Raw genomic sequence first — 14,060 nt, forward strand, 5'->3', positions numbered from 1 at the left:
ACTGGTTTAACTTTAACTATGGAAAAAATGGCTTCCAAAGAGGCAGAATTTGATCAATCCTCAGAGCTCTTGCAAGTTCCACTGTGAATACTATTATTCTAAATTCCCTTCTTATTCATATCAATGGACTGTCCCTGGATATACTTGGCTTCCTTTAGAAGGCGGATCACACATCAAGTGGCTTCACTGGAACAGCATGTCCCTCTCTGAGTAAAGACAGCAGAATTCAGTTCTGTTTTATCATCCACCACTGAGAGAACACTGTGACGTTTAGCTTAGACAAATAACAGTCATAACAATGTATTATCAACATTAGCATCTTCACTGCCACACTCCGCTAGTCACAGAGCCAATGCTGTGCAAATAGAGACTAAATTTGCTTCAGTGCTCTAAATATAGGCACATACCTATTGGGAATATTAACTTAAAATTAAAGCAGGGTTCAACTATTCTGCTTGACGGGGACCTGAAGAAGCAATCATCTCAGAATAAAGCAGGGGAGAATTTGAGAGGGAACAGTAAAAACCTGTATGGTTCTTTTTTGTCTGCCTGTTTCTGCAAGCTGTTTCAAGCAGGTTCAAGGGGTCTGTCACTGCATAGCCTGCAGTATTACAGCTTACAAAATAGTTTCACGATCAGTTGAGTCTGGCACAGATTTACTTTGCTGAAAACAGGATCATTCCCCTTGGCTTCAGCTGCTCAAGTCCTGGCACTAAGATTCGCATCCAGCCATATGGCAGACTGGCTCAGGGAACCACTTGGCTGTAGGCTAATCATTTGTGGGGACTTCAGTTATTTTTCAGCTAGATCAGTTCCCTGACTCAGTTCTCTGCATGGCTACACGAACACTGGTGTTGGTGTAAGGAAATGGGGCACAAGTAAGGGGCCAGCAATGGGGAGAAAGGCTGAAAGGAGTTCCAGGCTGCCCTTCTCAGTGCTGGCTTATGCCAGGTTATCATGGTGTCAAACTAAGGCAAAGGTAATGTTCTCAAAAGGTTGCTGAACTCTGATAGCAGTGGAAAATGTTGGAAACTAGGATGTTTAAGAAGCTGGTCCTCCAGTTATGCAAAAATCTAAGGCAGATGGAAACGTCTTAAAAAGGAACCTTTTAAAACCAGATCCTCTTAATGCCAAGCCAAAACAGAAAACAGCATTCTGCAGCTTCTTTGCAATCTGAATGCACTCAGATGCAAGAACTCATGATCTGCTACAAACAGAAATAAAAACAAGTAGTTGCAAGAAGACAAATGAATCATCACAAACTGTAAAGTACATTCCATTTTAAAGAAACACTTGCTGTCTAAACAATCAGGAATTCCCTTTTAATGAAGACCTGTAGATACCTGAGGATATGGCTTTAAGTTTTGCGGTGTCCCATAAAAACTTGGAAGTGCCCATTGCTGTTGATGAATTTCTGTATGCCATGCATCAGATAGAAAAACAGTGCCTTTGGAAATGCTAGAATTTGATTTTTATACCACTATAATTTATTTAGCAATTAAGAAATTTGTTTTACATTTACCAGCAATCTTAAGTCTGTCTGATTAGAGGTCTTATTCTTTACCTATCCAATTTAAGCGTAAAAACATGTTTTCAGTATTCTCAGGCAGAAGGGGAAAAAAAGGTCCAAGGTCACAGCTGGAGGAGCTGTGTTGCAAACAAGTAAGTGCACATGAACATTTGCATAGGTCCAAGCTCTCTGAGTAGGGCTAAAACCACTAAGGCAGCTGCTCAGTTTCCTGAGGTATCTCCAGTGGCGTAATGAGAAACCACAAGGAGCACGTATAGAGAATATTTACACTACAAATCATAAAGAGTAAATGCCAAGGGAAATTCTGCTTCCCATATCTTCTAATAAATGAGGAGAGACACATTTGAGATGAAAAGGTCACCAAGTTTTAAGAAGGATAAAATGAGTTTTTTATAGACTGTATGAGCTGAAGTGTGGAACTTGCTGCCTTATGACATTACTCAAGGAAACACAGCTGCTACAAGTTCATATGCTTTTGAACAACTCTACTGCAGGAACTACGATAATATCTATGATGTTACACTACCAAGAATAAATGTGTCTTGTTCTAACAGTTGTTGATTTTCAGAGTCCTGTAAAGCACGACACTGAAAAATGCCAGGACTTGCACTTCTACTAAAAATGTTCCCAATCTCTTTTACTGAGTTTAAGAGGATCAAATTGCAGGATACAGACATTACACTGTCATGACATTAATGTTTCAACCTGATCTAGTACCTGATCTAGAGGCTGGCTACCCTGCCTGTGCCAGGGGGGTGGAACTTGATGATCCTTGAGGTTCTTTCCCACCCAAGCCATTCTGTGATTCTATGACTGACCTTCCAATCAATCGTATTTTTAATAACTGAGAATAAAGAATATGGGAGATCAATCATTTGGATACAAACCAGGATAAAACACAAAGAGTATTACTGCATTTCTAACCTCAGAACTTATTCACTATATAATTTCTAGTACTCTACTCTTTTGTAAATCAGATGCTTAACAGAACTGTGGAGAATAACTGGCAAGACACGGAAGAAAACATAAAAGCACAATGTCTGGGAAAATAAGAGAAAACTGTGAAATGCAAAAAACACTGAATATTTTCAGAGCAGCAATTTAAATGATCGAATCAATCCTCCTTCCCCCAGTTTTCTATTAACCTACTAAAGTGTTAGTCATTACATTCACAAGCCAGATTAACACATCTGTCACTCTACTATTTCAAACTCTTCTCAGGAAGTACCTTCTAGTTAACACAGAACTTTCTAGCAAACTATAGTTTCATTATTTTCCAAAACATTTGCAGTATTTTCTGCAAGGCTCCCTACCCTATAGAAATGACGTTGGAGGACAAGCCACCAAATCAGATGCCCTTAGAAAGGATTTCCCATTCTCCTTGGGGAGGGAATGCTATTTGAAATAAACTGCAAAATAAACTCCTTTTACCAATTCATCAGGCTTTCAGAGAAAAGCCACGGGTTCTCAGTTCCACAGAGGGACCATTATCACTTGAAACTTCTCTGCCTGGTGTCTCTGCTACATGGCTTATGCTCCCACAAGGCAGCTCACACCCAAGGTTCACCATTCTTTGTGGCAGCAGACCAAGATAACTCATTCACTGTTGTTCTTGAAAACAAAACTATCTAGAAGAGACACAGCTTTCTCTCTTCCTCTCCTTTCTGAGTCACCATACTCCTTTTTCTGTATGCCTAAGCAGCACTGTAGTGTGGGCCAGCACAACAGCTCTTCCCATATTTTGCTGCTCTTTTTGGTAGTCCAGAAAACAGCCTAATGGAGGAAGGCCCACATGAAAGAAGGCACAGCAGACAAAATAATGTTTCTGGCTCAGAAGGGCAAAAAGTGTTTTTACACATCACAGTCAGTTGGCTAGCCTTTTACAATACTCTAACCTATGACATCTGTTTGCCCATTTGTTTTCTTTAGTTGCATTTCACATTACAAGACAAATTTCAAAGAACTAACAGAACACTAATTTATTAAAGAATTTGCAAGACGCTTAATAAGCACTTTGTGCACAAATACAAACATTGTGTCATTAAAGAACACTGTTTGTGAAACAGAAGACATTGCAAACTGTTCAGTCCTAAGACAGCCTGACATGCATATAATAAAAGGCTCTGTCTTGAACTACGTTCTTCTATTAGCCTGCACTGAGCTGCATGCAGAACCACACTAGCTGAAGGTCTCTTGTAAGAGGCTTTGGAGGTTTGGAAATGCTCTGTGTGTTTAATATCTTACATGCAGCATCCAGGAGAGTCCTGAGTATGGCACTCTTGGAAAGACTCAGTGTAAGGCCGCCCTCTGACGGCAGCAATTCATACAAACAATCCAGGGCACAGCAGGATGGGCTGCACACAATCCCCAAGGAAGAAGAAACATGTCAGAGCTGGTCTCTTATAAGGAGCAGGATGTAGACATCAGAATACATTGCCCTGACCTTTCCACTTGAGGAGGCTAAGTAGTTTCCAACTTGCCTTCTCTGTCAAAATGGCAAAAGCATCATTTCCTCATTGTCTACACACTGCACTGGAATTTCGCTGCACTCTGCTACTGGACTCAGTAGAATTTGGCACTGAAACTGGATTCTGTGTCCCTTCTTTCATTCACTGGCACCTTGTAAACTCTGGCCTCACTGAAGGGCTGTGATAAACATCACAATAGTCTCGTATCTGTCATGGCAGAAAACCAACTTCTAGGCCAATGCAGCAGAATAATGCAGAGCAGTGTGGTGTTATCTTACATCCTCATACATACCTTTTTTCCTTTTCAACCCCATTTTTCCCCCAGTTAAATCTACCAGGAAGGGCTAATACAGAATTGCTTATTACTGCATATTACACAATGATGTGATACTCAGGTATTGTTGACAAAGACTATACAAATTCAAAAACCACCAGTTTTTCTCTGAGGTATGAACTAATGGAAGGACATTGATTACATATCAATATCACTTAGAAATAGTCATGGTATATATAGCATGAAAATGTATCACAGTATTGCTCTGTTGTGTGCTGCACAGAAAGCACATTACACAGAACGCTGGACTGTACCTGCATTTGCAACTTCAGCAAATACATATAAACATATTTTGTAAAGATGCCATGTACATGGTTTTTTTGGGGGAAAGGGGGCAGGAGAGAGATGTGAAGTGGACGAAACATACTTAAAAACTAGTTTGAGGACACCATATCCAATTCTGTTGTAAGGTGAGAGCTATTATAGCTGTCATCTCATACCACAATTTAACATCCAACACACTCATGTGGAACTTCTGTGCCATACTTCAGATGTTTACCATTTTGAAGGTTCATACGTATACAGAGCTGAAGTGGCAGCACTCATGGAGGCAAGCTTTTCCGAACACCTACTGCAAAGTCAGACAACCTATTCAAAGGATAATTTCTGTACTTCCTGTATTTGTTACTGCAAAGCTGGTGACTATAGGTGGTAGACTGGAGTCAGAATTCAGGAATATATCTATCTCTGCTGCATGTAATTGGGTGTGGAAAAAATAGTATAGCTGACTGCACCTAGAAAGATGACAATCTAGATATTAGTTGTACAGTAAAAATGATGTGCTTTGTATTGCATTACCTTCTCAGTTTCCTTCTGTGTGCATCTGTACACAGTAGATGTAACTGAAATAATGGAGAGGCTAAAGAGGGTGGCTTACCTTGCGTTGTTCCATCTAACCCCATGAGACACTTCATTGCTCTGATGATTTGCTCTGCCACGGGTGGGCACATAGACGTGGCGTACACAGCACTGTGAGAATGAGTTCGTAAGAAGTCCACGAGGCCCTTAGACAAGGGAAACAAGGTATGAATGAACTTGGAGGTGCCCAGACATCAGATCTCCCTTTTAACTAACACAGAGTGAGAAAGTGCAAAAAAAAAGAGGAAGTTTCACCAGCTGATTACTTTCTTGGCTGTTCCCATTAATACACAGCCTGAAGAAACATTAGGCAAGTACAAGCACTTTGCAATTTGAGTGAGGCAATTACAGCTGAAATAAAACAATGTGTATGCACTGAGACTTATTATAAAGGAGCCAAAATCATTTAAAGGCCAATGAAGAGCTGCTTTTAAAATACTGTTCAGTCCATCTATGAATGGGAATGAAATAAAACTTACATGACAACAGCACAGTTTCCCTGCCACAAGATCTAATGCAGGAAAAGCAGCCCTACTGGAATCTGTCTTTGGCCATTAGCACACACATTTCTTACAACATAAACTTCCTATTAGTGTGACAGGTCCAGTCATGTTACAGTCTATAGAGCTGCTTTAACATTTCCCTGCCTATCTAAGAGCACAAACCATGATCCTAGCAAAAGCACTCACTGCTGTGCTGTAGGCATGTTTAAAGCACCAGTAACTCCTGAATGCAGGGATTGAGTAGGAATTCAGAACTTGATTGAAACACTACTGTTGAACTACTACTACAACAGTGCAAATTTATGCACATATGTAAATTGCTGAGTAACTGTAATAGCATTGAAAGCTAAATGCATGGTAGTGAGGAAGGAATTATGTCTGCTTGAAACCATGCTCTGATAAAAAAATGCCTCCAGAAAATAAAGATACTGACGCAAATTATTGCCATAGAAGTTGCATAAGTCTATGCTGAAACTCCAGTGCTAGGAAAAAAGATATACTTAAGTTTATATATGTTGTGCATTGCTGATTGCTGCATTGCTACATTGCAATTGTAATCCTCTGGGTTTAACCAAGTAGCTGAGAAAGCTTCTGTGCTCTTACTGACCCAGCAAAAAGAACCCCTGTAAGTTTATGGTTGCACAAATGAAGGTAGGTGAACAGCTGCTGCCAAGGCCCAGAAGCCTGAGGCAAAGCTTAGTGATACACCAGGTGTGAAAAGAGTGACCACTTTCCTTTAAGAAAACTTCCAAGGATTAGATGATGAATTGCTATAGACGTTTTTTTCACAGGTTCAGGCATCCTATCATTTCTAGCTTTATTAGCCAATTTTCCTTTGTAAAAGTCAAATCTTCAGACATAAATTCAGGAAGCAAACAAAAAAAAGTTGATTCTTTATGCATTAGTCTGTTTTAAGATCTCCAGGTGCAAAAACCCCCAAAGATGGTGAGAAATAGATGCTTCACACTTCCTTACATCCCTTTTATTCTACTCAAGTGCTTCCTTATTAACGCTTTCCTGACAATACCCATTTGAGCTGTCTAAATAGGCTATCTCCTCATTCAGTAAACTACTTAAGAAACACATTCATGTATTTTGAGGGTATGAGGAGGGTAAAAAAACAGCAACTACTTGGCATCTCTGCTAAGCAATAAAAATGATGATGTTTCACATTGGCATTGATTACACTCTCTCTTCTCCTACACTCCCTGTTAAAACAAGTTCAGCTCTACTTTCTGTTAACAAGAGGTTGTTTTGTCAATGCATGTTGAGAAATTGAGGTCAAAGATGTTGCTATTGCGAGAGATCCTCAAGTAAATCCTCTTTCTCCATCCTAAAAATGCAGCTATTACAATCCACAACTGTCAGGAATTTTGTATCAGTGGATGAAACTGTGGCTTTAATTTCTCAATCTTGCTCCACACTCTGTTTACAAACATGAATTAGCAAGCAGTCTACATGCAAATTAATGTAGTGAGGTATATTTGGACAACCACAAAGTTTTTAAACTTTTCCAAGACAAACAAAAATCATCAGGGTAGCGTGAAAATACCCAAATTAAGTAAATTATATAACATGAACATGAGACAAAAATAAGAAATTCTGATAGTTTAATGTTCATTTGGGATTCAGAGAAAAGTGGCACTATCTGTAGAATTGTGCTCGTGTAAAGCAGTCTATATGAAAAGATAAAACAGTTTATCGCATGTAATGAGAAAGTATTTTTCCTCCCCTTGATGTTAACATGTTTGTGTTTTCCTTTTACCTTTTTGCCAGCTATGTATCCTCCAGCTGCACCAAAGCTCTTTGTGAATGTTCCCATTAATACGTCAACATCATCAGGATTCATACCAAAGTACTCCACAACTCCTCGTCCTGTTGCTCCCACTGCACCAATGCTGTGAGCTTCGTCCAAATAGAGGTAGGCTTTGTATTTCTTCTTTAAGGAGACTATCTCTGGCAGCTGCACAATGGACCCTTCCATACTGTGGAGAGAATCACAGATGAACAACAAATCCTGTATCTTCTTTTCTCCTTAAAATACTGCCAAAGAAGCACAGACAGTAAGTGCATAGTGCAGTTACCCTATGGAAGATCTTCTGCAAACTCCATTTGTATTTACAGTTCAAAGAAACACTGCAAGCATCTTCCAACACGTATAAAAGTAAAATAATTCTAGAATTCAAGCAAATAAAAATAGCCAAAAAGTCCTTGAACATTTGCAAATTGCCAACATGCCATAAAAGAGAAAGAAAAGTACTAAGAGAAGGGAAGATATTCACCAAAGCAGCATATTACATTTGACTGCAAAAAATATATATATTGTAATGAATTACAAGGAACTGCTATAATTCACAGTGGCCCTTCATCCATCTACTGCTACTGTGTCAATATTTCTGGATAATAGATCTACAGAAAAAATCACTCTGGGGCAGAGAAATTGGCTCTAATATGGCCTACATGAAATGCATAGACAGTGCCACGGCTCAGACCAGTCTCGGTCTTCAGAGTGGAGAGAATCAGGGATTAGAAAAGATAATTCAGACCCAATCTTGTTGCTCCTACCAGATGAATGGAAAAATGTTTCAATTCTTTTTCTGTTTATTTTCTTAAGGCCACGTAGGAAACAGAAATATTCTAAACTTCTTGTAACAGTGTATAGAAAGCTCTAGAAACAAGAAAAGGTGATACATCTTCTGTATTGGTAATTACATCAGTAATTTAGAACGCAAGGGAGAGGTCTACAGCAGAATGAAAGCTCTGGGAAATGATGGAAATGCCCTCCAATTCTATAAAGACGAAGCCTCAAAAGTACTGCTGTGAAAACTATTATGTCTTGAAAACCTTTGTGGGACAACTAAAATTGTGCTTGGATATGCTTTGATGCACTCAGCATTCACTTCATAACGAGTTGCACACATTCTCTTCATCAGGTCTAGCGAGCAGGCCTTAAATGCTAAATATTTCCTATCAAACCCAAAGTAAGTGCACTATGCACCCCAAAAAGCAGCACTCTGTGGTACCACCTGCAGCTAAGGCGTATCTAGTTGCATGTGCTACAGCAGTTTCAGGTGAGTAGAACTGTCACGTTTGCTCCCAGAGGGCATGTAAAAATGAGCAGCGTGTTCAATACAACCTCTTGGCAGTTTTGTGATCTTGGGCTTTCAAGGACTCTTTTGACTGTCACTCCAGCTGATGTATGCAGCTGGAAGGTCAGCACCACAAAAGGGAAATGATGTGTTGGCAATGTTTTACAAGTTTTATCTTTTTTTTTTTTGTTCTCCTGAGTAAGCTTGGAAACAGCTTGAAGTTCAGGAGATATTTGTTCCCTGAAATCAGCAGGTGTCCATTAGTTTAAAAGAACAGTACTGGGGAGCAGCCATGGACAAGGATTGCCCGTGCTGGTCAGGTTCAGAGAGCCTGACTGTGTTCACCTGTAGGCACAATTTTGGGTGTCAGGTGACTGCTGACAGATGCTGCCTTTCTTTCTGTCTTGCCCAGCCATAGAAGCAGCAGCCACGGGGATGTGTACGGCACCACAGTTTCTTGCAGCAAAGGGCAGACAGGCTTGTGCTGCAAGCTCTTGAAGACCAAGCTCTCCTTCCTGTCACCCCATGCTGGGGACAGAGCCCTCCAGCAGTCAAGCAGCTCTCTGCAGCTCTGGGAGAAGCAATCTGAACAATCACAGCTATTTTCTTAATGAGTACAAGAGCAGAACCCACAGTCCTCACATGACCCACAGTCAAACCATTAGTCAGCTAAAAATTAGACCAAGCTTCTGGGTGTGTGTAGGTATGAAGCATCCCATGTGCTTGGGAGGGCAGTTTTGGCCATCTGGTCAGCTTGCAGGATGGCTAAGTGGTCAGAGAGAAAGTGCAGGGCCAAGGAGCACCGCTGCAGGAAACAAAGAAGCATCCCCCACTGTGTCTTCCAGAAATAGCTGGGGAAGAAAAGAAGAACGATAGTTTTTCCACGTTCACATGGGCATCACATAACAATGGCTCATGGAGATTCAGGTGAGAAAAACAGCTTTTCTCTCCAAAAAGATGATAACAAAAACGGTAAGTTAAAAATACAAAGCTTGATTTACTGTGTATTTGTCATTTTCAGTGCTGAGTTAGTGCTCTTGAGAGACACTGGCTGACATAAACATTACAACAGTTGACAGAGATTCTAACGAGGGCCTGAAGCATCCTTGGGGCAGGTAGAGTGCTGCTGGTTTTGTGTGTATTTCTTGGGCTGCTATTCAAACAGGCCTCAGCCCTCCTGACAGCAGAGATGAGAGCTGTTTCTGTGCTACTCTATTCCTGGATTTGCTTTTGACTTTGGGAGATGGTCTGTGATACAAACACCGCTCCGTTTAGTATTGCTCAGAGATAAAACTCACTTCATGTGTCCAACTGGGTAGTCCAAATGGAAAGTTTACTGAATCCTTCAGTAAATATTGATATCAACTGAGTTTAAACCAGAGAGCTGGAAGTAAATCAACTGCAGTGCCTCTGTCTCAAGTCTGGCTGTGTCACTTGCACAAAACTACTAATCTGTTTCCAGATCTGCTCAGGCACATCTGAAGAGCTGTGTGCTGATGAACAAAAGCTGGGTCTGCCCGTGCCAGACATTAGCATTATGTGGTATTACATCCTGTCTCACAGCAAAAATTATTAGGTTGGCTGTAGGGACATACAGCTTCTAGACTGTAGCTTACCCTCATCTTCCTTGCTCAGAGGGTGGGCAGAAGAGCTTGCTTCAGTATGCACAAAGTTTGAATCTCCTTTCAGACATGAGGACGTAACTCAAAATTTTGGGATCACTGAATTTTGAGGCTTGGTTCAATCCCAACAAGCCACTGAGGGTCTTTCTGAAGCAGCTGATGAATTCTACAGCCAGGTGTGCTGAGAGACAGTATTTGTGCTGGACATCTCTCTTGGAATACAAGCTTGTTCCTGGCAGGATATTCTGAGAAGTGTTGTCCAGTTTATTCTGAAACTTATCAGTAAAAACAGCTTACTACAATCTACCATGGTAATATAGTTTCAATCTTTTTTTTTCTGTCAGAAAAAGTAATCTACCAACACTCAACCTATTATCTCCTTCATAATTCCATCACTCAACTTCTCTACATACGCACCAGCATTACAGTCCTTTCAACATTTGAAAAATTACCTATTCCCCTTCAGGTTGATTTGTAATTGGGAAATCCCTGCTTTCCTGATCTATTACTCCCAAAATAAATGCATTGCATTTTTTATTTACTTTAATATTATTTTCTTACATAAACCTTGGGCTTTCATACAACAATCTTTGTTTTGTAGTTTTGAGTAATAATTTAAAGAAACTCCAACAGCCCTCAAGTATAGTGCCATACACTGAAATGACAGAAATGTTGACCTTTAATGCTGGTTCCTGGCCAAGGACATTAAATGTTACCCCACTCTTTTCCAAAGTCCTAACATCCAATCCCAGGAAATAAAAAAATAACCCTAATAAATTTCCTATGGTATTGTTATTGAAACTCAAGGAACTTCTACTGCATGTGAAAAAGAACTGGATAATATCCAGTTAAGCAGAGAGCTGTTTTCTGAGCTGGAAGAAAGTATACTCAAATTAAATCAAAAGCGGGGAAAAATAAATCACTTGTTTTGATGAGTTTCTGGTGCCTTATAAATCCCTCCCTCATCCTCAGCCTACCTGACTCCTAGGTAAATATGTGTGCAAGAGAGCAGAAGTCTACCAGAAACCATGTAAGTGCATAATAACTGATTAATCCTGAACTGGAAATAGTAGAAGCCAAGAAAAACATTAGCTGGATATTTAAATAATAGAAATATGACTGAGCAAGTCACTTTAATTTGTGCGTTGGACACGGCCAAAACTTGTTCATGCATTTTGAACTGAAGATTGATGGCTGGATTGTCTCCCCATTTGGAACAAAAATGAAATATATTTGCTCCTAGTCTATTCTAAGTCAAGAACCAGCTCTCACTAGCAGTTAAATTTACTTCTGATGATTTTTTTTTAAGATGCTAGATACATTAAAAGCAAACAATCATATACTTACTGCTATTTGTTTGACATGTAGCTTGGGTGCTTCCCAAGCCAAAAGGCCAATTCTGCCTTCAGTTGTAACCAAAGAAAATCTGTGGCATATGATTTCAAACACAAGTCTGACTTCCAGAAATGTCCATGTTGGCTAACAACGGCCCTTTTCAAATTTTGCCAGCTAGTAAGTCCAGGCTTACGAGCAGTGTAAATACTTTAACATACCCCTAATGCAAACACTAGGCAATTTTTTTTCCATACCATCAACTTTACCTTACTAAGGCTATGGTGTCCCATACAACAATATTTATTTTAAATTGGAAAGCTTAGCATTTCTTTTGCATCTCTGGAAAATGCATTTCTGTATAAATTTGCCAAGTCAAACTTGCAAGTCAGGATATTTTAACTTGGAGAATGGTTCTGACCAAGTTATTTAAATTCTGTATTAGTTGTCCCCAAAGCAAAACTTATTTAACTCCTTTAAAAAAAAAAAAAAAAAGCGCAATATTAACTGTCTTAAGAATGCATTAACAACAGTCTGCCTCCTCTTAAATCCACTAGATGAATGTTCATTTGGCATCTGGCAAATCTTCAAGAGAAATAACATTAGCCAACATAGGGGCTGGAAAATTTTAGTCTATTTCAAAAATCGTGGGCCAAGAAAGGAAAGAACATGCACACAAAAGAAGTAAGTGTATTTCTAGTGTGTATTTCTCCAGCTTTTTCTTTTGCATAGGAAGTATTATTAGCTACGTAGACTACATGGCTGGTGAGTCTGTTCCCAGCAGTGCAATAAGGACAGATCAGCTGTGTGAATCTCGGGTTGGCACTGATGGCAGGGACACAGCACAGAGGGGTGTGGTGGTATCCTCCCTCAAACCAGAGCAGACATGCTTTGCAACCAAACCACAATCTTTAATTTCTGATCAGCTTAGACTACCAAAACAACTAACCAACTAACCTGACTACTGCCAGGGCTGGTTTCCTGTGACAGAATATTAGAGAGCTGAGCTCTGTTTTTGCTTCTGTTTTTCATCTGTTTGTTCATTTACTTTATTTTTTCTCTTTACGCCTTTCACAAGCTTTGACACTCAGGACATGAGTGGTCTTAAAACTGTTATGCTGTTATTCCCTGTCTGCCTGGTATTTCTTTGGCAATCAATAGAAAGTAACAAACCTTTAGGGAAATATAATTAATGTGACTGTGAAATCTCACTGAAAAGCAGTGATTTATGAACCACGTACGTACCACCACCAACTCCTACCTAAAATAAAAGTTCCCTTTTGGTGCTGCTCTCTGAAGCCTAGAATGTTTTTATTTAGCATCTTAACAGATAGACTTCTGAAAAGGAAATCTTTCTGAAATCCAACTACAAAAAACAGAGGAAAACAAAGCTTTATACTAAACATACATCTGGAAATGCAGCTGCAAGTACTGCAAGTATCAGCTAGTGGGTCTGCCCCAATGTTTAAGTGGATCTATGCCTCACTAATCTATCTCCTCTCTCCCTAATGGTAAATATCCAGAGTAAAGGATTTTAAACTGAAAAATGCTCAGCAGCTGGAGCATTTTCTTAGGCCATGTAACCAAAAGGAGTATTTGTCAGTAAAATGTTGGTGGTCCACTTAATTTCTGCCTGATCAAAGTCCTTAAATTGAGGCTTTCTTTTAGTAGTGCCAAGCTATGTTTATTTGCAGTTTTGCTCTGTTTATTCTAGTTGAAAGGGGACGTTCAGCCTGTTTTGGATCAGCTGATCTGCTGCTGACCTGTTTCAGCTCTGAGTGACAGGTGTTTAGATAAAGACTAATTTGTTCTCTTTGCAGATGGAGAACATTTGCTAAAAAAAAAGTGCTGATGACTATGAAGTTGTAATGACATGAGACTGTAAAATATTTCTTATGAAAAATCTAATCAACTAAACTGTACTAGCATTCCTCAGTAAAATGGCGTAACCATCTGCCCATGTGTACAGACTACAGTTCAGCCCATGTGAAGTAATCCCTGCATGCAAACTTTACTGTTTTTTTCATAAACCACTTTGCATCCTGTGAACGAACAGTTCTGGCCCCCTTCTCTCTGGTACTACTCCTAACGCTGTCCTCCTTGCTCTCACAGTGCATCTCCTGCTCACACTATATGCTTCTCACTTTGACTTGCTAAATCAACATTCAAAACAACAGAGGATCTCACTGCAGCAAGTTGTGCCAGGGTTCACACAGTCATAATGGAAATTAATGTTTTAACAGGATCACTGAAGATGCTACTTAACCTCCATTCATTTCAGATTTCTTTCAGGTACCAATGTTAGCTTCACTCAACATATGTG

General features: G+C 39.7%; 1 protein-coding gene across 8 annotated transcripts in view; it reads right to left on the minus strand.

Moving 5' to 3' along the window:
* The window catches only part of SPTLC3 (serine palmitoyltransferase long chain base subunit 3), a 293,417-nt gene that overhangs the window by 14,049 nt on the left and 265,308 nt on the right, over positions 1-14,060 (minus strand). For all 8 annotated transcript variants that reach the window (XM_090134807.1, XM_090134808.1, XM_031598140.2 and 5 more), the window contains 2 exons: positions 7,460-7,679; positions 5,211-5,337 (listed from right to left, as the gene is read on the minus strand). In XM_090134807.1, coding sequence (XP_089990933.1) covers positions 5,211-5,337; positions 7,460-7,679 — 347 coding nt within the window. The remainder of the gene's footprint in view (positions 1-5,210; positions 5,338-7,459; positions 7,680-14,060) is intronic.

This window comes from Phasianus colchicus, chromosome 2 (assembly GCF_987193195.1).
Source record: "Phasianus colchicus chromosome 2, bPhaCol1.hap1.1, whole genome shotgun sequence".
NCBI lineage: Eukaryota > Metazoa > Chordata > Aves > Galliformes > Phasianidae > Phasianus > Phasianus colchicus.